The sequence below is a fragment of the Vanacampus margaritifer genome, chromosome 7 (assembly GCF_051991255.1).
Source record: "Vanacampus margaritifer isolate UIUO_Vmar chromosome 7, RoL_Vmar_1.0, whole genome shotgun sequence".
Lineage (NCBI taxonomy): Eukaryota > Metazoa > Chordata > Actinopteri > Syngnathiformes > Syngnathidae > Vanacampus > Vanacampus margaritifer.
The window spans coordinates 2,261,584-2,287,973 of NC_135438.1; the positions used below are offsets into that span (position 1 = coordinate 2,261,584).

Below are 26,390 nucleotides of genomic sequence, written 5' to 3' on the forward strand. Positions count from 1 at the left end.
TACTGCACATTATACACATTTGAGGGAGAAATTGTAATTTCAGGTTGTCGATAAAGGCAACACCTGAGATTGCTATCTCGATCTGTCAGATGTGAAGGGAAAATATGATTTCAGACCGTCCCTGAATGCATCACCGGACATAACACCTGATGGTGGGAAAACTCCACCTGGCCATGCACGTCCTGTAATTCCAAATCCCTTAAAGTCTGCCTGTTTAATCGATGATTCTGCAATCTGTCTGCAACCTGAGAATCACCAAACCCTTTGCCCATACAGTACACCGCACCCCCCCCCCCCCTTTCCCCCCTCCGTCAAGCACGCGTGTGTACGTGCATGCCTTCATGATGCTGCTGCGTCGAGTCCCAGTAATGAATGGCTGCCTGCGGCGCGGCGGAGGGACACACCACCACCATTAGCGAGCTTCCCGGGCGCCGCCGCCGCCGCCGCTGCCCCACCGCAAACGAGTTCCAGCGGCCGACGGGGTGAGTGAGATGTTATTGCACGCCGACCTGCAGCAATGCACACGCGCGGGGAGAGTGTCGGTTGGGCCGCGGTGATGCCTGGAGTTTATTCTTTTCCTGATGGTATTTTTTATTTATTGTGGGGGGGCTGCGAAGTGCATGGCACATGCATAAAAAAGTGAAGGGTGGGACAAAGAAGAAACTATTGTTTATGATTGTTTTGCACGGCTAAGTTGAGCTAGCCGCCGTGTGTGGGGGATGGGCGAGGAGAAAGTGGGCAAACTTTATAGCACCGATCGACTCATCGCGGCGGGTTAGCCCCCTCCAGCCTCGATCCTCGCGGTGAGTGGCTCCACGAGTCCGTCACTCTTCTTTCCACATTCCCTAACTTTACTAAAAAAATAAAATAAAACCAGTCGCTCAGTTACTGTGGAAGTTGTCAAATATTTTATAATGCACACTAACAAGCGCCATTTAATCGTTCAATGTGAGATTTTTCGACTCCTTTCGCCCGGGGACCCCTTGTACTTTTCTTCCCCTCCACTTGTCTCGCCATTCCGTTGGACTCGTCCGTCTGTGTCCCGGGATGACCTGTTGATGTCGCGGCTCGAGATATCGACCACCGGAACGAAACACGGGAGTTGGTCGAAGCGAGTGTGAACGCGAAGCATTTTTTTTTTTTAATCGAACTGTGCGCGACATTAAAATGGAGGGGGTCCAGTATGCTGCTTCATGGCGGCCGCTTTCGGCGGAATGAATCCGGTGAAGAAGGAGCTCGAGCCGCTCAATATTTCATCTTCGCGACTATTTTCCACTTAAACGTCTGACTGACCACCAATGCGAAGGTAAAGGAGTAAAGCCTTTCCCCCTTTTTGTACGTGTGAGGGGCCCCTCTTGGTTTTTGTCTCGTCGCCGCCCCCTCCTCTTCCTCCTTCCCTCCCCTCCTCTCTCGATCTCCCTCCCGCCGGCCCGGGCCAGCCGAGGACTCCTAAATCCCGCGGCTGGCTGGCACACGGCGGGGCACCGTGAGCTGTCTTCCCCCCCGCTTGTCCTCCGGCTCTCTGCCGCTGCTTGGTGGCTCCCCTCCTCTCCGTATACCGTCTCGTCATCCTCTCCGGGCGAGACGTCGGCTCTGCTCGACTCCCACAAGTGAGGCAATTTCTCCCTTTTAACGGGCTGAATGTTGGGGTTAAGTTTTCTTTCTTCGGTCGCGCTCCGCCGGGGGGCAGGGGGAGGCGCGAGCGTAGCCGCATTTCGATGCTCGAGTCCGCGCCGCTGAGGGGTTGAACACGTCGCCTCGGAGCTTGGGTTTAAACTAACGGCCACGAAGAGATTTCCATTGTTTTAATGCGACCAATTTAGGCAGCTTTATGAAATGTGTGCAGAGGTGTAGTGCAAGCGGCGTTAGCCTTAGCGTTAGCTCGCTACGTGCTAACAGGCCACCTTTTTAACAGGAAACTGAGTTGAGTGATTCATGAGCTTTTCCAAGTGAGTGTGTGTAATATATCAAAGAAATTCAGGCAGTGGCAATGTGCGTTTTGTTACTTTTTGACACGGTTCAGGCGTTGAAAGGGGAGCAAGGGGGCCCTGGTTCAAAGGTCAAGTGGTGGCAATTAGTCCTAGTTATGTTTCCTGGATGTTGGGGTGACCCCAGCTGAACTGCAGCCAGGGGGGGAAAAGGCAACAAGCTGTCAGACAAGTGTCCTTGGATGACATCTAGAGATAGATAACCTAACATTTAAGGGCAATATATGATTCTGGACCATCCCTAAAGGCAACACATGCAATAGAGAAATAGATTTGGAATGATCAGTCGGATGTCAAGGGGGAATGTTGTGATTTCAGACTTCAGACACTCAAGGCCAACACCTTCCTAAATGGAGGGATAGAAACCTTGATTTTAGATTGTTGTTGAAGACATCAGCTGATGTGATAAACAGACAGGTGCGATTACATTTGAGGACGTTTGGAAGTCTGTCAGTTGTAAGGTGGAAAGAAGATTTCAGACTGTCTGAAGGAAACACTTGTTTGAATATAAATGACATTTGGGACAATAACTGAGTTGTGAGGGAAAGAAATGTGTTTCCAGACTGTCAAAGCAACATCTAATAGAAGAAATGCATTTGTGTGTGTGTTTGAACAATATTTGATTCGAATAAAAAGACTTTTAGGGGAGGGTCTATTTTTCATGCGAATGTCCTATTTGCAGACTGGCTCGGTGGCTATCCCCCTCGAATAGACATTTGGAACCATCACAAAGTTTTAAAGGGAAAGTTGTGGTCTCGGAGTGTCCCCCGATGTCAATACCCGACTTAATTAATAATGTCATTAACGTAACCCGTGCGGACATTTGGAACACTTAATTGTGAGATTGCTAGATACTCGTAATCACGTTCCCTCGGAATGTGTTTGCCGTCACCTTTTAGACACGGTTTAGCCAATCATTGTTTAATGGGGCACCAGGGGCCCCACCGGTTCAAAGGTCAAGTGACGCCAATTAACTCCCCTTTTTGCTTTCCGGATGTTGCGGTGACCCCCCCCCTGCTGACCCACAGCCGGGCGTCCTTGGATGACATCTCAATGATCGTCATCGTCACACAGGCGTGTTTGGAAATGCGTCTTTTGTCTCGACTCGACTTCTCAACGCGTGTTATCGGCATGCTCGGGTTTAATTTATTAGGCACAATGGCTTGTCGTCATGGCAACCGCCTGCTTAATATTCATGCCGCTGCACATATTTACACCTGGAAGCCGCGCCGCCGTCTTGACTGTCGCTGGAGGCCACGCAAAGTGCAAAATGTCACCGGCGGTGCGAAATGGTGGATCCTCGCGCCTCGTTGCGCATTTTGGGAATCCTTTCATGGATCAAACTCAAGGCACTTATGCGATGCTAACATCAACGCACATCATCTGAAAAGAGATACAGTCGCTGCCTTTTCAGTACTCTGGGATAAGAATCAATGTCTGTGTACATAAATAACTGTAGTAGAAGCTCTCAATTCTGAACAAGGTTCCCCTAATAGAAAATGAGTCCCTGAAGGCAACAACCGGCACAACACCGTGGATGGATGGATGGCGAGATGCTAGATAGCTAAATGAGACATTTAGTGACATTTATTTATAAAAAAAAAAAATCACTCAATTGTAGGTGGGGGAATTTGTGATTTCACGCTGTCCCCGAAGGCAGCACCTGTCTTGATTATATACTGTCAAACTCAAGGCTCCGGGGCCAGATTTGGCCCATCATGTCATTTTATGTGGCCTGCAAAGGCAAATCAAAACTACCCAGAAATTGCTAAAACTGAAAATGGTCTTCCTTTTTTTTATTTCAAAATTGATATCAGAACTAGTTATCCATCAGTTTGTTGTGTACGTGTGATATGATGAGGCATACTTTTTTTTTATGGGTTCACAGTCATCAAGGGGGGGAAACTACGATGTGGCCTGACAAAAATAGTTTAACGTCACTGCTGTAGATTCTATATACAATCATGTCTTTAATAAAAAAAATAATATTCAAATATTCTCATCAGTATTAAATCAAGTCTTGAAATATCACATCTATTAAATGTGACATTTAAATGAGCAAAAATCACTATTGTGATGAGAAACTTAAAAGTTGTAACAATCAATCAAATTTGAATTGAGATGCTCCTTGAAATAATGAAAGTAGAATTATCTGTTCCAGGGTCAGGATTTAGAAGTTTCTAGTGACACTGGAAGTGACAATTTCCCCCCCCCAAAAAAAAGTTCAAATTGCTGTTGAATTTCAGAGGTTCAACTTTTTCTGTTTTGAAAACATTTGACTACAAGTCACAAAATTCCAAGTAACAAAATAACAAACATGATTGAAATAGTGAATTACCGTAAAACAACATGACTTTGCATAATGAGGAAGGAGGCGGTTTTCCCCTTTTTATAGGTTTGTGCAAATGCTAATTGTTGTTTTGTCAAATAAGTTAGTTGATCGTGCCTTTGTCTTTGCACTAGTATTGTGAGTGTAAAGTCGTCAGTATGCAATCAACCACCAAATGTTAGCATTGAAAAGCGCCAATGTGACAAATGTATGACAGCGTAAAAAAAAATAGCAATAAGTCCTTTCATTGTAAATGCGGCACCGGAGCTATAAATAGATGACTGCTTACTCTCGCTGGTGTGGTCTTTACTTGCTCCGTCTGCGTCCATCACAAGTCGTTAGCCGCAGTAAAGCGTACAAATTAATGATGAGCGAGTGCCAATGGACCTCCAAAACGCTCCTTTAGCTCACTACTGCTTTGCTTAATCTTTTTTAAAATGGCGTGAAGTGTTTGGTCACGGAGGTGCGCCGTCTGTTTAAAATGAGCGTCTAAATATGACTATTAAATTAGAAGTCAATATTAGACATTGCTTCCTGTGTTTGTTTTCTATGACTATTTACGTAGTTTTTGCCAAAAATGTCACGTCAGCGTTTCCAATGTTATAATGACTTTTTATTTTGTTTTTAATAGAGAAAACTAAATGATTGTGATTAAAATAGAAAAAAATAGGATGGCAATTTTTTATTATAAATATATATTTTAAAAATCCAACAAACAAAACTATTAAATGACAAATGCACAAATTTTGGGGAAAATACACAAATATAGGAAATACATTTTAGAAGGAAAATATAATAATCAGTTTATGTAATAATATAATGAGTAGAAAATATAATAGACAAAAGTAACATTTTGAGATAATGCACACATTAGAAAAAATGCAAACAATCAGAATACATACATTACTACTAACGCGTCCAACGTTTCTGTGTTTTTCATCTAATATTTTTAAATTTATGTAATATTGTATATGTTCTGATAAACAAATATTATACTAAAACCTAAAAAATATATATATATAATTAAAGGTGCCGAACACAAGTTACTGAGTTTTTGCAGATTTGCGCCCCCTCTGGCGAAAAGCGGAATGGAAGCCAGCGACGTGCACGCGCCCAGAGTGCCGACACGTTAGCTCGTGGTCGTTTTATTGTGCATTGCTTATCATAAATAGACCCTAGCGCATTTTCGTGACGAGGTCTTACTTTTTTAGCAAGAAGAAAGCAAGCCACGTGTCCCGTTTCATCCTCTTAGGTTTTTTCCACCTACCGGGCACGCCAATAGTAACGCTGCTCCAATATTGATCCACGTCCTCCTGCCACGCTTGGGCCACTTCAGTTTTGCCTTTTTTTTTTTGTCACATTAGACAGCGTTATCCTTTCCTGCTCGCTTTTCTGACCGTGGTCGGGGGACGCAGTGGACAAGTCCCGAAACTTTTGGCCCGATGGTCGAACAAAAGGAGCCACCGGGAGACGGATGGTCGCTTTGCAGTATTGGATTATTATTATTTTGACACACTTTTATATCCGCTGCGGCATACGCTCTTCTTTTACCACAAACTCGTCCACACACTCCCAAGCACTTCCGTCTTTCCAGCGCTTCCACGGAGCGAGAGTGAGAGCGTGCCGGCGCCTGACAGGGAGAAACCCTTCAAGTTTTGATCCCCAAACCTCGATCATTATTTCACTCTACAGGAAAATCGGGGGCAACAGCCATTGTGCCGCAGTAGTGCCTTCTGTCCATTATACAATTCTTAAAACGTGTGGGAGAAAAATGTTTTTTTTAACACTCCAATGTGCGTCAATATTGCGACATGCACCTTTTAATATGAGAATATTATATCAAAATATTAGATGGCAAAAACACAAATAACGGCCAAAAATGCAATCACCCGGGCTGCCTCCATGTTTGGTAGAAGTGAATCGTGCATATGACGTCGTTTATTGTAAAGCGTTCCACTTTTTAATACTAATATCTTTTGTACTTGGAACCAAAACGAGTCTGGGCAGACGGAAGTGAGTCACTCTTAGAGAGAATCTATTATTAAGGGCAGATTATTTCATGTCACATCAACTGTTGGTCCACTTTTTGATCACAGCTTGTTATGACGTTGAAAAATAGACGAGTTATATAAGCGACTCTTCTTTGACCGAGCGATGGGGGTGTGTGTGTGTGTGGGGGGGGGGGGGGTACAGAAAACATCTAAACGCTCAGAATTACACTGCGGATGCGTTGCGAAGGAGGTTAAAGAAACCAGACCTTGAAATTTAACTGCACTTGGGATGATTTCAAATAAGGTGTCGTCTCATGTTTTTGCAGACCCCGAGGTGCTGGGCACAGCGTTATGGCTCAGACGCTACAGATGGCGATTCCCAACTTTGGCAACAACGTCCTGGAGTGTCTGAACGAGCAGCGTCTGCAGGGTCTCTATTGTGATGTCTCCGTGGTGGTCAAGGGACACGCCTTCAAGGTCAAATTAGTTTTTGTTTTTTAAGCCGCCACAGCAGTAGGATGTCTTTTATTTACTCAGTGGTGTGTCGATTTTAAGTCCATGCTTGTTTATTTTACAATACTGTAGGGATGGGCGACATGGCCATAAAATAAATCCTTGACACCCCCCCCCCCCACACACACACACACACACAATTATTCAGAAGGATTATGATTTTAATAGATTTCAATCTAATAAACCCAACATTTATTTAAAGGTGTCATTTATTAAAAAATAATTACTCGTGTGCAAAATGTTCACCCAACAATAATGTATACTGATTCTAAATCCGTTTTAACATTCATAGTTTCTGCTTAATTGCCACAATTAACTCAATCAAACCCTAAAATGTGTAAATCTGTTTTTCAAAAATACATTTTGTCCTTCACTTCCAAAAGTAAAAAAAAAAAAAAAAAAGTTTTTTTATGCAAGAGCATACCGAAGGGTTTGATGCAGATTCTGACATGAAGGGGTGGCTTAAAGCAATGGTAGTTATTAACAAAAAAAAAAAGGTCGGCAGGTGGCAGCAGAGTATAAGAGATCAGCCAGGGGCATCCTGCAACAAGCTCTTTTTGTCTGTTTTCAACAGGAATGTGAATAATGATGAAACTTAGCTATATTCTAATGCTAATTGCTACAAAACGGAAACAGATACAAATATACTTTTTTTCCTGGTAGAAGAAGAGACTCTAATCTTTCTTCTGGTAGGTTCCATGTTTTTTTTTATAGCAATAGAACATATGGATGTAGCAGAACATAAGAACAACAGTTTTTAATAATCCAGAAGACAAAATTAGGTTTCACAATTTAGCAAATTTCAACGATTCAATTTTCAAAATGACGATTAATCAAATTAATTTGATTTATTGCCCAGCCCTACGATACAGTGGACCCCCACTAATTGCGGTGAATAGTGACCCAACCGTGAATTGCAAAAATGTGTATGTAATTGATGCCCATTGGAAATGCGTTTTTTTTTGTAAATGCAAAAAAAATGCCTCAAAAATGCTTAGACCCCCAATATTCATTTTCCATACTAAATATTAGCCCAAAAAATGGACAACTGTTGAATAAAAAAAAATAAAAAAAATTTTACATGATGACTACAAAAATGAGAACAATACAATAATATTGAACTCCAAAACAGTTATCTGGTTGTATGGTAGTCAGAAGGGAATCATTCTTAAGGAAGTGCGCAATTCTTATTTTTCAGCACGTCGGCCTTTGTTGTGTGAACTCCGTGAGACGAGCGCGCCTGCTGCAAAGAGTCCGCATGCTCATTTTCCCAGAGTTCACTCGACCAAATCGTTTTTTTTTTTTTTTTGACGACGTACAGTCGGGGCTTAATTAGTCCCTCAGTGATTGCCGCGCCACTCAATTGAGTGAGATAAAAAAACGAGAGCGCTGCAGTCGGAGCCATTTTAAATGTTTTCCGGCGGCGACAGATTGTTGTCTGCACACTCTCTCGCCTCATATCTTCATCGGCGTTTAATAAATAAAGTTTGAAGGCGTCGTAATTAACCCTCAGGGGCAATTTGATTCCCATCAGACACTGCAAATAAATACAACAACAAAACTTTTCTGTTTCTGAAAAGTAATATGAAAATCAGGCATTGTTTTTTTTTTTTTTTTTCTAACTTTGTGATTATAACAGAATTATACCCTGCACAAACTCAAGATGCGCTTGTGCTGGATGTTAACACAGCAGTAACCTTTGCAGTAACTGAAACGCGGATACTATGGATTTTGTTGTTGTTGCATCTGGCAGTTTTTTGAATATGTGCAGCGTACTATGAAGTTGATGTCACCAATGTCAAAAATCTGATCATTTTGCTATTCAAATTAAAACAATTTTTCAGAATTATGATTACATCCAGCATAGGGTTCATGCAGGTTGCCATGAAGTCTGACTAAAGTTAGTTGCCCTGTAAACAGCTAATAAACTCTTGAATAAGTGCAGGTTACTACATGGTATCTGATATAACAGACGCAACTAATGTTTTAATATTGCCTCACAAAAGCTCTCTTTTCTGTCTCTAAGAACACAAAGGTCCAAATTTTGCTACCGCATTCGGCTCAGGGTGTCTTGAATGTGTGCAGGCAGGGTGCTGCTGTCTCCAATTTTTTATTTTATTTTTTATTTTCGGGTACAGCATTTCTTGGAATCTGTGCAGGCTACAAAAAAAATCTGGTTCACTTTGGATCAAAAGTTGCTTTGGAAAAAGGGAATGCTGTTGCTATTGAGGCAAAAAAAAAAAAAACATTTCAAATTTTAAGACTGCATCTGGCACAGGGTGTTTTGAATCTGTGCAGGGTGCAGTGATATCTACCGGTAGTTCAACTCCAAAATTGCCCTGCAAAAACGGGCGAAAAAAAAATGTCAGGGTTAATTTTGTGACTGCACCTGGCACCGGGTGTCTTGAGATGAGAATTTGTGTCTTTCCAGTTTCTTTCTTTTTCACACAGGGTACAACAAAATCAGTTTGACTTCATCCTGCACATGGTGTCTTGAATCTATGCAGGATGCAATGAAATCCTCAAATGGAAGATTCTAACAAAAATGACCGACTTTTTTGTGTGTCCGGTTAATCCGAATACCTACACCCTACTTTGTGTTGACTGGTGAAACTGTTTAATGAATGAATGAATTTTCCAGGGGGTGTCGCTAACTTGGTTACATCCATGTTTGCCATTCCCAGGCTCACCGCGCAGTGCTGGCGGCCAGCTCGTCTTACTTCCGCGACTTGTTCAACGCCGGTGGAAAAAGCTCAGTGGTGGAGCTGCCGGCCGCCGTGCAGCCGCAGAGCTTCCAGCAGATCCTGGCGTTTTGCTACACGGGCCGCCTCAGCATGAACGTTGGCGACCAGTTCCTGCTCATGTACACCGCCGGCTTCCTGCAGATCCAGCAGATTATGGAGAAGGGCACAGAGTTTTTCCTCAAGGTACACAGATCCGTTGCTGGATGGGAGCGGCTAAGTTGCCGTGTAGGTCTAGATGGTAAACAAACACTTTGCCGCTCTGCCTCTGGATAATGGATGCCATGCCTAGCGAAGAGTTACCAAGCCTCCCTGCTTTCTAGGCTTGAAAAACAGTTGGGTCAAAAATAACCCCACTATGGGTTAAAAATGGACCGATCCAACTTGGGTCGATTTGACCCAACTTTGACTCAAGAAATGCGTCTTTGAGCGTAAAAAAACTCATAAATACTGTATGGAGTTGTTTTTATTTTATTACGTACTTTATTTGGCAACCATTTATTGGCGTATCTAAATCTTTGCAGTTTGCTGTTTTTAATCCAATTTTAAATGCAATTAAATCTCTTCCTTCTCCCCTCAAAGAAAACTTATTTCCCCTTTTTTCTCTCTTCCCTTTTACGGTAACAACCAACTGTGGGCTGTTTTTGTCTGGCAGGTGTCGTCCCCGAGCTGCGACTCGCAGGGTCTCCACGCCGAGGAGACGGAGCCTCAGAGTCCCGTCACACAGACGGTGGGCGGGGCTGGCGCGACCCCGGTTGCCGTCACGGCTGCCAGACCCGCCGCTTGTTTGACGCCGCTACCTCTGATGTCCAAGGTGAAGACAGAGCAGACGGCCACCACGCCTCAATCGCAGCAGGTAACCTGCCACTTGTTTCTTTCCCCTTTTCTTTGTCTGCGGGGTTAATTTAGACATTATTTAAGAACAGATCAAGAGTTCATTGCATTTTAATGAATTTAGTACTTTTGACTGTTGTATGTTCAAGTCCACTTGCAACCGTGCTAAGTGGGTGTCGTGCCTATGAGCCCCAGGAGATGGAGCTGTGCTTAAAAATAGGGATGGGATTTTTTACTTTACGGCAAAAAAATATCGGCCTCCTTGTCTATTAATAATTGCTATCAGTATCGGTCCTGAAAAAAACCATATCGCTCTATCAGTACTTAAAAACCAAAACAAAATGTACTGTACCCACTTTATATTGCGCAATTACCGCCCCCTACGGGACTGGAGTGTAAATTTTCAATCAACAATTTGTGCTGATCCAGATAAAGTTGCCATTCGAGAAATTGACTTTCACTTTTTAGATTACGCTTCAATGGCATCGGGGTCAAGCGAGGCATTGACCTACCAAAGCCAGCAGATGACACACTACAAAATAAAAAAAATAAAAAAACTTCCGATCTTCTAATCTGCAATTATTGCCACCGACATGACTGGAGTGTCACTTTGTTGGGCCTTGGTGGAGGTTTATTCAAATGATTATTTTTTCCTTTGCCCTCAGCAGGAGGGCTTCCCCTACTCTGTGGTCTGCATCCCGGTGGCCAAGCGACTGTGGGAGGGGGGTAACGGAGGGGGCTCTTCCGGAGGCGGCGCCCAAAGAAAGGCCGCACGCTACTCTTCGTCGTCCTCCTCATCCTCCTCGTTCAGCTCCAGCGCCGCCACCCAGGATTCCGCTGGGCGGGGGGCCGCCCCGACATTACTGGCGGGAGGTGGCACTAACCACAGCAACAGCAGCGGTAGTAACAACAATATTAGTCATAACGGCGGGACCCCCGAAGGCACGAGTCCCGGCACGCTCAGTTTGTACACCAGCGACTCGCCCATCAGCTACCACGACGACGAGGAAGAGGACGAGATGGCGGACGAGAGCGCTGAAGAGCAGTACAGGCAAATCTGCAACATTTACACCATGTACAGCATGCTCAACGCCAACGCCACAGGTCAGAAATGCAACACGGGGCTCATCAGGGTTCCTATGCAAGTATGGGGGAAATATGGAATTTGATTGGACTCATTTCATGATCTCAAAGTACGGGAAATTGTAACCAATGTGACTTGCAGACCCCCAATTTACAATTTTTTGGAGTTAAAAGTTTTTTTTTCTTTTTTTTCCGGATCAGGTTAGAGCCCGGATTGTGCTTCCCAGCTTGAATGGGGGAAGCAAAGTTGAATATTTTAACACAATGAATTACACGTTAAAACGAAGTTCGACTTCCTGTTCAGGTCACGGGGTGTATTTATTTTTTTTTAAACAGATTTGACCAAATGTGTAGGAACCCTGAGCCCCCCCCCCCTTTTTTTTTTTCATTTTTTTTTTTTTTCATCCCTGATGTCTCTATTTGCCCTCGCAGTGCCCGGTGAGAAGGTGGAGGCGCTGCCGGACACCGCCCCGGACTCGGGTCGACGAGGCGGGCGACCCCGGCAGGAGCTGGCGTCGCTGCCGTCGGAGCTCATCAGCCAGATCGGCAACCGCTGCCATCCCAAACTGTACGAGGAGGGCGACCCAGCCGAGAAACTGGAGCTTGTGAGCGGCACCGCCGTCTTCATCTCGCGGGCGCAGCTCATGAACTGCCACGTCAGCGCCGGCACGCGGCACAAGGTTCTGCTCAGGCGGCTGCTGGCCGCCTTCTTTGACAGGTGAGTGACGGGAGCTTCCTGTTTACTGCCTGTTTGTATGACAGACCCGTTATTTAGTTTTTGGGGTCGGGCAAATTCAAGAAAATGTACTTTGTCATCTCAAGCCCCATTTTCATCAAATGACACAATTTAAGTTTTGTCTAGTTGAGAACTGAGTGGTTACACGAAATAAAATCTTCTTGCTCCAGATACATTTCTTAAGTACTATTTTTTAGTACGATTTTCATTTGTGACATTCGCAACCCAGTTTTTGGTCGATACGATACGATATACTTTTATTTTCCCCGTGGGGAACTTTTTCGACAGCTGCAGTTTACAGTAAGGAAAAAACAACAGAATAGAAAGAGATAAAATCAAAATTAAATAAGAAGTGCAGCAGTAGTTTACACTAAGAAAAACAACAGAATAGAGAGAGATAATTAAAATAAATAATACACACACACTCCTATATATATATATTGCACCACTTAGTTAATGTCGGTTATTAAGCAATTTGATGGATGTCGGCAGGAATGAGTTCTTGTAGCGGTTCAGCCTGGTTCTGGGGGCCCTGAATCTCCTGCCGGAAGGCAGTAGCTGGAACTCATGATGCAGAATGTGAGTCGGGTCAGTAACAATTTTCTGTGCCAGTCCGGTGACGGACCGCTCATAAAGCATCTGTAGGGAAGGATCAATCTGGGTTCCGAGAGGGAGCTGTAAAACCTGAACGCGGTGATGCAGCCGATGCTTCGTCTTCATCGTCCTCATGCCGGTTGTCGCGCACATCCGTTTACATCAGTTTATGAACGCATTATTTAATTTTTTTTTAAATTCTTTGCAACAATATATCGTTCAATTTTATTTTATTTTATTTTTCAAATTGCTCCAAGTTACAACATATAAATATATTTTTTTGTACTTTGTCCTTCACTCCCAAAAACGTATTTATACTTTTCTTTTTTTTCCTGAAAGAGCATACAGAAGGCTTTGATATGGAGGTGGCTTAAAGCAATGGTAGTTATTACAAAAAGGGCCAACAGGTGGCAGCAGAGCATAAGCGATCAGCCAGGGCCATGTTGCAAGCTCGTTTTGCCAATGTTTCCAACAAGTTTGTGAATAATGACTAAACTTAGCTATATTCTAATGCTAATTTCAGCAAAACGGAAACCGATACAAATATACTTTTTTTCCTGATGAAAAAAGAGAGGGGGTGTAGGTTCCATGTTTTAATAGCAATAGAACACAATATTCTGTGGGCCTTGCAAAATCAGTCACAATCCAGTAAAACAGCCGGGAGCAAAGGGGGTCGCTTCAGTGAAAATGGCTGCGAGTGAATGAGTCAAATGCAATCAATTCTGAAAAGTTGTACCATGAAAGTGACACTTGCATGCACACAGGAGCACCCTCGCTAACAGTTGCGGCACGGGCATCCGCTCGTCCACCAACGACCCGAGTCGCAAGCCGCTGGACAACCGAGTGCTGCACGCCGTCAAATGTGAGCCGCTCGCCACGCGTCCGACATCAGAACGAATCGCCGAAAAATCCCCTTGATTTCCTTCTTCCTTTTTGCCAGTCTACTGCCAGAACTTTGCGCCGAGCTTCCGGGAGAGCGAGATGAACGCCATCGCCGCCGACATGTGCACCAACGCCCGCCGCGTGGTCCGCAAGAGCTGGATCCCCAAACTCAAACTCCTGATGGCCGACAGCGACGCCTACTCCACCTTCCTGGCCGACAACGTCAAGATGGAGGCCGACGGGCTGGGCGGCGAGCAAGGTTTCGACGCTGCTTCCCTCGAGGCGGCCAGCGGGGGGAACGACGCCGGGGCGACGCCCGCTGACGCCCTCCCGGACGGCGGAGGTGGGGACGGCAGCACTTTGTTTTGATTGAGTGAGCGAGCGAGCGGATGGATGTTTGGATGTTTGGACAGACGGCAGGAGGGAGTGCGGCCGCTTTGTCGCCGCTTCGCTTCCGATGTTTTTCTTCCTTTTTCGCATCACTTCCTTCTGCTTTTTGCCGCTCTTGCCAGCCCACACAACGCAGCATGTATCACAATACCCGGGACAGGAAGTGGGCTTCTCCCGTCTGCATGTAGCATCATCGCGGTTATTCTCCCGCCAAAACCGATCCCGCATTAGCCCCTCCTTCATAGTTGAATGTACGTGCGTTTCGTGAAGGGTTCACGCCGAAGAATGACTTGAGTATGTTTACTTTTCCTTTCAATTTTTTCGTGTTCCTCTAAAATTTTAAAAACGGGATTTTGGCGGATTTGTTGCCGTGAGAGCTCTGCGTAATTGTCATCGGGAGTGCAAAATCCAAAGTAGCTTACATGCTTTCAGACCCGTTTTTTTTTAGGGGGAAATAAGTAACCCGCACAAAACAGGAGATTTTTTTTTTTGTCCAAAATTTGTCCAATTTTGGATAATTTTTTTTTAAAAACACAGTTCTTCTCATGCTAAAATGTATCTCGTATTCTCTCGTCCAAGTCATACTGAATGTACGTGCGATTTGGGGAGGGTTTGCCCCAAAGAACAACTTGAGGTTATTTTTCTTAACAATTCTTTATTTTATTTTATTTTTTTAACGAGGGCCCGTTTTTAACGATATCGGCTGATATCAGCTGTTTTAAAATTGTTTTTATTTTTTTAACACACATTACCACATTTCAACATAAGACAAAATTAATCATATTCAAACGTTTCCCACACCCCAGAAAAATCGGCAAAAAAAGAGAGATGATTTTTGCCGTTTTTTCTCTGTTGTGAAGTCGGACAAATACTAAAGAACAAAGTGTTTTTTAAATCGTCAAATGTTGTGCTTGTAATTCATATATTTATTGTTCTAAGCGTTAAGGGACCAAATAATTATTTTGTCCATTATAGTTTTTTTTAATTTATCGGCTAATTAATCAGAGACCCAAATTTTATTCTGCCAAATATTGGAATCAACATCGGCTTCAAACAATCCATATTGGTCAGGCCTGTTTTTGTGTGTTTTTTTTTCTATATAAAAAAAGGGCTCGACCAATTAATATTTGCTGTTTAAAAATTTTTTTTTTTTAATACACATTGCCACATTTCAACATAATTAATCATATTCAAATGTTTCCCCCCACCTGAGAAAATTTTGGGGAAAAAAAAAGATTTTTGCCGGTTATTCTCTCTTTTGTAAAGTCAGACAAAAACTAAAGGACATTGTTGTAAAATCGTCAAATGTTGTTCATATTTTTAGTGTTCCAAGCGTTAAAAGACTAAAAAATCAATTTTATCCATTATATAGTTTTTTTAATTTATTTATCGGCTAATTAATCGGCTGCCAAATATTGGAATCGTCATCGGCCTCAAACAATCCAAATTGGTCGGGCCTGTTTTTGTGTGTGTTTTTTACACATTGTCCGATAAAACTGCAGTAGTGTTTTTGTGCAGTGTTGCTGTGAGGAATAATCAGAATTGTCATTGGTTGGCAAAATTGGCAAAGTACAGTATTTGAAATGATAGTTTTAGGCATATTTTGAAGCGAGGGGAGAAATAGCCCCTTTCACGCAACTTTGGCATAACACTAGGGCCTGCATTTGTTCACTCTTTCAAACAGAATGCACTAAAAAAAAACCTGGCGAGTTGCTTTCAACACAACAGGGGTGTCACGCCGTCGTCTGAAAGGGCGGAAACCGGCGACGGTTGCTTTCAACGAGACGCAAGTGTGAGCTCAAAGTGTCGTGCGGTAAACGTTGCACGTTTGCAACCCTTTCATGCTACCTTTTCACACGCAGATGCTATTTTGTTAACTACACGTCGACTGTTGCTTTCGACGCAGCCCGATCGTCGGCGGTGAGTGTCAGCCGTTCCACTCGACCGCGTCCCGCTGTCATGTTACGCGCTGGCGGCGTTTGGTACGATAAGGAAAAAGTACAATCAAGCTTTTTTTTTTCCTTTAAATTTCAAGCTAACCAAATTATATACGCAACCTCCAAATACGCCCACTTTCATCTAAGTTTTAGCTCCGATCGGGAACCGTTTTCCACCAAACCTTTGAACATGATCAATATTTGACTAATATTTGAGCACCTTATCCAGGAAAAAAAAAAAAAAGTGTCTCTCGAAAAAAACTTTTATTTAAGGCGCCGTCCAATAGACACAAGTGTTTTATATCTATTCTATTAGGCAAGTGTTATCTTAAAGTAAAAGTGTTTACAATTATTTTCTATTCTTATGTGATTTTTTTTTTTTAATTATGGAATAAGACCTTATGTGGGAAATTACCCCCCCCCCCCCCCCTCCCTCCCTGGTACACTTGTGGTTGGGGGGTTGCACATTTATTCCAGTACGTTGATTTAAACGCGTCACCTTAAATATTTGCCACTGTCGACAGGCAGGGAAGAAGACAGTCTGAGACCCCCCCCCCCCACACACACACACACACACGCACACACCTCCCTAGCGGCAACATTATGACTGCCTAATATGTGCGCGCATATTAATGCTTCTCCTCACACACACACACACACATTCCTGCATCTCCTTTTATGGCGTGTGTTAGCCAGATTGCCATCTACACACTCCATATGTGTGTGTGTGTGTGTGTGTGTGTGTGTGTGTGTGTGTGTGTGTGTGTCTGGCTGCTGATTGCGCACGCTTGCCACTGGGTGGGCGGTGTGTTTGTTTTTGTCTGCCTTTTCACAGACGCACACACACACGTGCACACACACACATCTTATGCGCCAAAGTCATGTTTATATTCATTTGACTGTACAAAGACATCACATTCTGTCGTTTGGTAGACTTTAAATGTCGCTCAAATGCTCAAAACGTGAAAATTCCCGACCCCCATCCCCAGCCCCTCAACTTTGTTGTTTTTGTTTACTGCACATTTTTTTTGTTGTTGTCTTCAAGCAAAAATGAAACGAGGATGAGGAGGGTCTCGTCTCTGTCTGTCCTCTTCCCCGCTCTGTTGCCCAATCGCAAGCGCGATATTGACCAGACTGTTGAACCGAGCGAATTCTAATCATGCCAGACTTGAAGGAAGGGAGGAGAGAAAAAAAGGAGGGAGGGAGGGAGGGAGGGGTGTGTTAAACAATCTCCCAGGACAGACGAAGCGGCACTGCGGCAGTCACAATCCAGACAAAAGAGACGCGAAGAGGAAGAGTCTCCAATGTAAACACCTGCATTGCACGTTTGTTTACGTAACCTCTGCAGTCATTTTTTTTTTTCTTTCTTTAAACGGACGCTCTGAAGGGCGGGAAGAAAAAGCCGACAAAGAAACTTAAGCGTGTGCTCATGATAGAATTGCACTAAAATTTAAAATGCTGCCTCTTGTGTCTGTTTGAAGCACTGCAGTCTGATGATGATGATGATGATGATGATGATGAAGATTACTAAGCTTCCACAATATTCATTCATCATCTCAGGATCGGCATCCTAATATGCATCAAAAACGATGAAACAAATGGCATGAGAAGCGGGACCTTCCCGAAGCCAAAACGGCGGCGTAAGGCGCAGACGACGCGACGCGGTATTTAAAGGGATACTTGACTCATGCGGCCATTTTCAGCAGCAAGAAGATATTTTGTCTATAATTAATGTGATAACTATTAGTTTTTCATGAACAATTAATACCTATAAAAACGCTTTCTGTCGTCTGAAGATGACATCGCCGGTGCTGAGGAAGTAGGTAACGACCAATCATGGTTGAGTTTGCTGACCAAACCCACAAAACCGGCGAGCCGTGATTGGTCGTTACCCATTTTCTTCTTCAGTTGACAGCAAGTGCGTTTTTAAATGTATTAATTGTACATGAAAAATAATGAAGTTATCACATTAATTAATTCTGGACAAAATATGAACTTTCTACAGGGATGTGATTTTTCCGCTAATTCACGGAATTCCGCTTTTTTTATCTCCCCCCCAAAAAAAAATTTTTTTTTATTTTTTTTATATAGTAGTAGTAGTAGTAGTAGTAGTTCATTGTGTATGCACATGACTCCGACAGATAACATCTTCTGCTATAACAAAGACATTTGTGGTATGCTCTAATATGAGTTACTTTTCATTTGGTCATGATACAATTATTTGTTCATGAAATTTGAACTCTTCAACATTATTTATGTGTTAACTTAGTAATCACATTAGTTAGATATGATGATATTCTCAGTGATAGTTTTTAAAAGCAAAGGCAGTCCAATGTTTTTGAATGTGACTGATTTTGAGTTGACTTGATTTTATATGGGATAGTTCAATATACATTGAAAATTTATGCTGTTGTTTTGTCTATTTCTTTGTCATGTGAGTGCATTGAAAGGACTTAAAAACACGGAAAACCCATGAGCTCCGGGGGGCTGCGCCCCCCTTGTCCCCCCACCAGGGCACTGCCCTGGATCTAGCTGGGTGCCAGCGGCCCCCAGACCCCTGGCTAAATTTTCAGATAATTTCACTTTGGTCAAATCACATCCCTGTTTCTACTGCTGAAAATGAAAAATGGCTCAATGAGTCAAGTATCCCTTTAATAAGCATGACGATGTAACACGCCGAAATTGAAACCTTAGGTCAAGCGAGTTTTGGATAGTTTTTCACACAGAGATCCTGCAAAATTTCTGCACCAGACAATCTGGTTTCTGTGTGAAAGGCACAGCCAAGTGCTTGAAATCCAGATGTTTCCGAGACAAAATGCTGGCTTAAGGAGACAGACGGTTACGTGACACCATTTTCCACCATGACTGTCTTATGGAGGTTGAAATTGAGACATTCCCAAATTTTTCACACAGGAATCCTGCAATATCGTCGGATCAGAGTTGTATTGAATGATTTGGGATCTCTTTCACACAACCTAGTAAAGAGCTTCAAATCCATTCAGTTGTTGAGACAAAATTGCAGCTCAAGGGGACATTGTGTGACACCGGTTTTAACGGAGTTTTCCGCACAGAGACCCTGCAAAATTGACTTGCTACGTGACAGATTTTAACAAAAAAAAAAAGCCCATGTAATGATGGTTAAAAAAGTATTTTATTTTATTTTTTTAGGGTTTTTTTTGCACAGCCAACAAGCAAAATTTGCATCTGCAACTGATGACCAACCTGTGACTTTCACACAGAACCCAGCAAAACTGTTGGAAAATGGAAAATTAAGACGACGTATATGCAATGTAGTTTTGAACAAAAACACATCTGCTATTTTTTATCGGTTGTAATGTGAGTTTTTTTTGTCCCTTATTCATACAGAGATCAAATTGGCCCAAGGTGCCAGAGTGAAATGTAACTGTGATGTGAAAAGCTGCAACGGTTGCGGGAAAGCCATCGGCGAACAAATAGCGGCTTTTTACGCCTCTGTGTTTTCACACGCTGTGAAAAAACGATTTCGACTGACGACGTTTTAATGTGAAAAAACAGCAACCAAAAAAAAAAAAAAACATTGTAGCATTGATGCATAAACGTCCCTTGAGATTCGTCTCATTTAAATGATTTGACGATTTTGACTGGCAAACTAAATATTTGGTTGTAAAATATGTGTGTGACTTGGGCCTGAGCGGACATTTGAAATCCGAAGAGCTTTGTTTGTAAACATTTCACTAGAAGTCTTTTTTTTTCTTTCTTCTTTTTAGTTTTTTTTACATTTGAGCTTGTAGCTGCCGAGAGGCGAGATCCGACTATGACTTAACGACGTAGTCGCCGAGACTAGCTTTAGTTGTATCATAGTTTAGAGAAAGAGAAGCACATATTTTTGCATTGTGTATGACGAAGTGGCTGGGAGAGGGCGGGGTTGTTGTTATTATCCCCCCCCCTCTCTTTTAGTGTGATCGCAGTGCTAAGCTAAGAAAGTGGACGGGCGGACGTTTGCGACAAATGCCAGGTGTCTGAATATTTCAAAAAATGACACTATTCTTGTATCTTTACATGTTTTTTTTTTTTTTACCTTTTTTTCCCCCTCTTAGCTTCTCATAAATGATGTATGAGTACAGTATAGTACAACTTTTTTTATGAAATCTTTTCCTTGCAAATTTTACGAATCGGTAAAATTGGTTTTAGTTTGTTTTTTTTTCCCCTCCGAAAATGACGACAAAGTTAAAATAAGGCTTTTGTAATGCTAGGAGAACAGTCAGAATTTTACTTTCATGACTCCTTGGAAATTTACGGTTTTATTCTCAAAATAATTTTTTCTCCTATTATGACTCTTATTGTGATGTGAAGGCTTTTCTTGCAAAATGATGAAGTACGACATACATTTCCATATGACAATTGTATGGAACAGCATTTTTTTTTCTTTCTTAGAAATGGACAACTTTTCCTAATTTCATCTTTATATAATACACCAAATTTGCGATTTTAATTATTCAAATTAGATTTGTTTTTCTCTGCCTCCTCTCATATAATATAATCAGACTTACCATTTGTTGTATTTTTTTTAAGTAAGTGTAACGTTAAAAGAAAATCCCCTCATAACTTTTACTTTTTTGGATTTCTCTCATTATGACTCTTTTTAGTCCTAATGGAGTCGTAATGTGAAACGGGACTTTATTGTAATTCTATGAGAATATAGTCCACACTTTACAAATGTACCGTAATGACTTTTCCAAAACTTTTCCAACTTTATTCTACTCCAATTATGTTGTAATTTTGTAAAATAGTAATCAATTCTAATGGTCCTGGAATAGATTCTGACTGCTGAATTCTTAAGACTATTCTCAAAAAATTGTTTTTCCTAATTTTTTTATTTGATTTTTACAAATTTTGTATCTCCATGAGAATAGTCAAATCTTACAAATGTTTTTATTTTTACTACAACTTTTCTCACAAATGTCTGACTTCCTGCTCGTAAAATATGACTTAATTGTGAGGCCAGGAGAAAAGTCGTAATTTGTTGTAAAGCTGCGAGGCAACTGAATGTTTCTAAAAACGACAGAAGCAAACAAAACGAAAACAATCAATGAATCCAAAGTGAGTTTACTTGAAAGTGGCGCTGCTGCCTGAATGTTTTTCCTCGCCGCCACCGGAGGGCGACGTCCCCTGTAGCAATGATTGTAATATTTTTGAAAAAAAAAAGAAAAGTCTTGATCACTGTATTCATGCGCGCACCTTAAAAGCAGAGCGCTAATGCTAACGCTAATGCAATCTGACAAAGTCCTAAACGTATCCCTGAGACCAAATAGCGAAATTCTACGCACGTCCGTCCGTATGTGTGTCGCCACCCATCCACAGGGAGGCGCTAAAGTGACGAAAAGAGCACAGTTTGGCGTAGTTTTGATTTGTGTTACTTTTAAGAAAGCACCTTTGGGTGAGCCCTAGATGGCGCTGAAGCCCTTTGCACCTTTCTGAGCATGCTCATTTTGTTACTTCCTGTTTGCGGTTTGGAGGATGTAACAGGACAAGGGGTGGGTGCGGGGGGGAGCTTTTTGTATTTTTATTTGTTTTATCTTTTGTACTTTTATTCTCTCTTTTTTTATGCGTCGTTTCATCTTTTATGACATTTGTTAACTATATAATGGACGCTCGTGACTTGTGGACTAAACATCAGAACCAGCTGAAATGTGTTTGTTTTCCCCCCGGTTTGTTTTTCCCGATGTTTGAGTCAAGTGACGACTTTTCTTGATTGTTGTACGAAATGTACGAATGACAAGTATTAAGTTTTGAGAAATGAATGTCAAAGGAAAAATCCACCCCTTAGATCAATCACTTTGATTGGAACTTTTCGTAACTGATCAGCTCTTGTTATTCGGGTCTTTAAAATGTACACATTGGATTTTGTAAAATGAAGGTCTTCATTATGCTTAACAAGTGGTGCAATGTTTTTCAAGGTTTGAGACAAATGATGATTGATGTTTTTTTTTTTTTTTTTTTTAATGCTATCTTTAAACATCAACATTGTCAGCTCTGACGTCAACAAAAAAAATTCAGCCTTCATTATTTTGATGGCTTTTTGGAAGAGTAACATTTCCATAAAAGATAAGTCCATTCCTGTGACATTGCTATTTTTTTTTTAAACAGTTTTTATTTTTCTTCGACATGAAGACCTTCATTACATTTTCTGTCAAGAATTTAACAAAATTCCACCACCAACAATCGCCCGTATAACATACAATATAACGTACAACATATTAGCCCAATTTGTTCAAATGGCAAATATCGTGATCATATCAAATATCGCCCACTAGGTGGGATTTCTTTAGTGGCCTTAAAAAAAAGTATTCAATTTGACTTGAAATTCACATGACATGGGGTGGATTTTTCTTAAGTTTGGGGCCCCCTGGTGGCGATGTGGTGAATGTCACATTCAAACAAACTGGTCAAACTTGAGAAAACAGCGACTTCGTCCCGCACGGCAGAGACAAATCACACACTCTTAAACACAATACATGGGAACCTCGGAAGAAGCTGCAGCGTGCGTATTCCGTCGCACCCTCAGGATGTGCGCGCGCTCGGCTTTGCAAGTCAATGCAGTTTTTTTCTTACAAAAAAAGGGAAAAGTTTACCTCGGAAGCTCTCAGCCATTTTGTGATGCGATGGCGCACGCGCTCTGTCGTCACTTTTCAAGGAAAAAAAAAATATTTTACAGACGGGGCTGGTGGGTACTTTTTTTGTCCTGAAAATGCTTCTTTCTTTTTTTTCAAAAAGGGAGGGCTTTTTTGCCCTGTAATAGTACAACTTTTCTCGTATAAAATTCTGACTGTCAAGAGAAAAATTATTACAAAATTCTGGTTTAATTAAATTTTTCTCATGTTAATTGTTTCCCTGAATTAGGACTATTCTCATATAGGATTTTTATCATGTAAAATTCAGATTTATTTATTTTTTACAAAATTCCAACTTTATACTTAAAAAAATATACATATATATTCTCAATTGTAATTTTTTTTGCTTTTAATTTTACGATTTTACTGTAACATTTTGATTCAATTGTAGTAAAGACGTTTTTCTTTCTAAATTTAGATTTTTCTCAAGCACTTTCAGTCACCCTCACTACAATTTTGTTGTAATAGGAACCAAGTCAGACAAAATTGTCTTTTTAATATTCAGATTTTTTTCTAGTAATGCTACAGATTGTTTCTTTTTTTATTTTTGAAATTCTATTTTCATATTTGAATTCCATAAAATTTGAATTTGACTATCGGTGTAAAATCCTGCCTTTTTTTTTGTCTTGTGACCATTATTTTTATTTTATTTTTTTGCAGACAATTGCATCTTTATCCTCGTAATAATACCTCGTAAACACTCGCCCCCAACAATATTCCGACTTTTTTTTTCCTTGCAAAGCGACAACTTGATGCAAAACGGCTGCCTTGCCTGTGCTGAGAGTCCATGCAAACACAGTCTTACCTCACACGTCACCATAGCAACCGTGAAGGACGCTCGTCTCTGGTCCTCTTTCTCTCATTTCTGCTATATGAATGAATATCATATAAATGAATATAAATCTACAGTATACATATATATATTTGAAGTGTACATGATCACATATGGAAGCACTCTGGGAGTGTGTTGAATGTGCACTGAGCTGCATGAGCTTTTTTCTTCTTCATTACTCAGCACACAGGAAACAAACAAGCAGAGTCAATTTGGGGTAACTAAAAGTGAATGCAGTAAAAAAAAAAAAAAAAAAAAAAAACTCACCACGCCAACCCCGCCCTCCTCGAGGCCCGTGTAAATGTCAGAACCCTAAAACCCTCTCATACGCCCCCACGTGTGTTCTAAGTGCCAATGACTTGTGAATTCCTAACTGTGACCCACTAATAATAATAATAATAATAAAGAAATGATAATTGCACATTAACTACTGTAAAGAGAAAAGAAAGCAGAATGATTGAACAATGAGGATACGATCTTAATAAAATCAAATGTTTGTAACAAAATGTCTCCACTTTTCTATTATTATTATTTTTTTAAGGCATGATTCATGGACTCTTCAGGTGATGTATTGCTGCCACCGTGTGGTCAAAATGTCACATTGGCCTTAGCACGAATTCGATTTTTATTTTTTTTATGCATCTATCAACTAACTTTACAAAGATATATTGTCATACTGACAAAAAAAAGAAGAAAAGATTTGCCTAAAATTCTCGAGTAGCCCGACTTCACGGACGGACTAAAATGTGACGTCATTCTACAATGGCGAGTCCTTTGGAAACACAATTTAACTCGAGTATAAAACTAGATAGCTTTCTTCATTCATAAATATTCAAATTGACTCCACGTAACACAACGTACGTGACAGTATGCCGCAGCCTCCCTGCATGAAATACGGTGAGCTACTGAACTGTATGGAATGCTTATGAAATTAAATAAATAAAATAAACGATAAATGGAGCATAATTGTGAGAAGGCAAGTTTGCTGGTGGTCAAAATGAGTTTTGAGGACCAAAAAAACCCAAAACAATTCAGCCATTTTGGTTGTTTACTTCTCAAACGCTTTCAGGTCGGAACTGGGGGAAAAAAAACTCTTGATATATCTGACTTTCGACCATCCTCGAAGGCAGCATAAAATTAATACACACTAACTAATTACACGACGAGGGGGCACCTGGACAAGACACACATGGCTGGGGGCACTGATTGGCTGACACGAGAGTCGACAAGCACAGGTAAACAAGATCGCACTTAACGACACAAACGGAAACAAGGCAGGGTAAACCATACACACGCTCGAAGTGCAAATGGAATTTGACCATTAAATGAGGTTGACCTTCTGCAGTGGGTGTGTGACACACACACACACACACACACACACACACAGTGTGTCTTGCTGAATCAGCTTGTAACACGTGTAGATGTGAGCGAGTTTGTGGCGTCGCTCGAGGGCACCGAGATGACGAAGTGCACACGCAACTGCTCAAATGTCCGCTAGTTAAGAAGGGCAGACCTCCGCCAAGGCCCAACTTGCCTAAATAGGCTAAAAATATCCTAACATTTTTTGGGGATCAGGGACGTGGGGGGGGGGGCTCTCGGGAAGTTTGGGAAAATTCCCGTGCGGCTGGTCCATTCAAGGACTCGGCTTGCAAACATCACATGACCAAAGCTAGAAAACAGGGGAGCTGTGACGGTTGTTTCCTGCCTGATTGGTAATTGCGTTTGTTTAAAGCATCAAAATCCGCCTGTTTTGATCCATCTCAGGGGGGCGGCCATTTTGACATTTGCTGTTGACTGAAAATGACGTCACAGTTGCTCAGGCTCAGGAAATGACCAATCACGGCCCGCCTGTTTTCCTGACCCTGAGCCCTTAGCAACTGTGACATCATTTTCAGTCTGCAGCAAGTGGCAAAATGGCCGCACCTTGAGATGGACAAAAACAGCTGGATTTTACTGCTTAATTCATAATTCACAAACGCAATATTCTTATATTTTTTTTCTTTATGAGAGCTCAATATTATTTTTTCAGCAGCCTTCCCGAGAGTCAACATGTCATCATCATCGCTTAACATTTATCTTTTCACTGAATCCTCATATTACAAATTGAATGTGAACAAATACAGTAAGATGACATTTTAAGATAAATTACACCATCATTTAGTCACAAAAATAAATGTGTGCATCTATCTATCTATCTACAGTAGCAGGCTAACTAACTAGCTAGCTAGCTACAGTAGCAGGCTATCTATCCATCCATATGCACGCTCCAAAATGACAAGGCAAAAACAAAAAGGAAAGGCTGCCCGTATTTAGGATTAACACTTCACTTAACAATAATCCCTCACAACAAGCATTCTTCTTAATTTAAAGTAGCGTCCACCTCCAGCCAGACTTGATTCGAAACAGAAGAAGAGGAGGAGGCAGTGAGAGAGATGGTGTGAGTCGAGTGGATGGCGAGCAGCCAGTGTTCGACGACCTTTGCAGAGGAAAACTCCTCTTTTTTCTTTTTTTTCCCCCACCCTGCGCAAACGTCACAACCCTCCTTCCTGACGGGATGTTCCCCACGTGAGCGACATGGACTTGTTCTCCTCGTCTGTGCGGCAGCATTTCAGCGCTGCCCGCATCAGCTCCACGCCGCCATCGAGGAGGAGGTGTAGAAGAAGAAGAAGAAGGTGGAACGCTTAGCACACAAGAGCACCTGACAAGCAGGTAAGAAACATTAATTAATTTGTATCTTGGTGGTATTTTTTTAACCCCCTTCTAATTCAGCCGAAGCCAGTTTCACTTAGTAAAATGGAATTTGTTAAACATGTCTATTAAGAGTAGACCCACGAAAAAGTCAAGAAGCCACGTCCAGAAACAAACGTCTTCCAATTTCACTTAAATCAGC

General features: G+C 41.8%; 2 protein-coding genes across 7 annotated transcripts in view; both read left to right on the forward strand.

Moving 5' to 3' along the window:
- Positions 1-323: 323 nt before the first annotated feature.
- On the forward strand, positions 324-24,006 carry nacc1b (nucleus accumbens associated 1, BEN and BTB (POZ) domain containing b). Of its 5 annotated transcripts, none has more exons than XM_077570686.1 (8): positions 324-482; positions 6,635-6,785; positions 9,506-9,748; positions 10,218-10,418; positions 11,062-11,500; positions 11,912-12,197; positions 13,574-13,671; positions 13,750-24,006. In XM_077570686.1, exons 1-8 carry the CDS (start codon positions 373-375, stop codon positions 14,058-14,060), a joined length of 1,839 nt encoding a protein of 612 aa, XP_077426812.1. In that variant the 5' UTR covers positions 324-372; the 3' UTR covers positions 14,061-24,006. The 5 variants fall into 5 exon arrangements, with proteins under 5 accessions (XP_077426812.1, XP_077426813.1, XP_077426818.1 ...); XM_077570687.1 differs by having other exon boundaries at positions 11,065-11,500; XM_077570692.1 differs by lacking the exon at positions 324-482 and adding an exon at positions 548-803.
- Positions 24,007-24,693: 687 nt separating this feature from the next.
- cacna1ab (calcium channel, voltage-dependent, P/Q type, alpha 1A subunit, b) overlaps positions 24,694-26,390 on the forward strand; it is a 116,230-nt gene continuing 114,533 nt past the window's right edge. The window contains exons 1-2 of one of the 2 annotated variants that reach the window (XM_077570818.1): positions 24,694-24,735; positions 25,871-26,209. The gene's annotated coding sequence lies outside the window, so the exon portion shown is untranslated. The remainder of the gene's footprint in view (positions 24,736-25,870; positions 26,210-26,390) is intronic. The other variant, XM_077570819.1, reaches the window with a different exon arrangement.

Coding starts and splice junctions, on each gene's coding strand:
- nacc1b (XM_077570686.1), top strand. CDS start 373: ATGGCTGCCTGCGGCGCGGCGGAGGGACACACCACCACCATTAGCGAG. Junction 483..6,634: donor GAGTTCCAGCGGCCGACGGG/GTGAGTGAGATG, acceptor ATGTTTTTGCAG/ACCCCGAGGTGCTGGGCACA. Junction 10,419..11,061: donor CCACGCCTCAATCGCAGCAG/GTAACCTGCCAC, acceptor CTTTGCCCTCAG/CAGGAGGGCTTCCCCTACTC.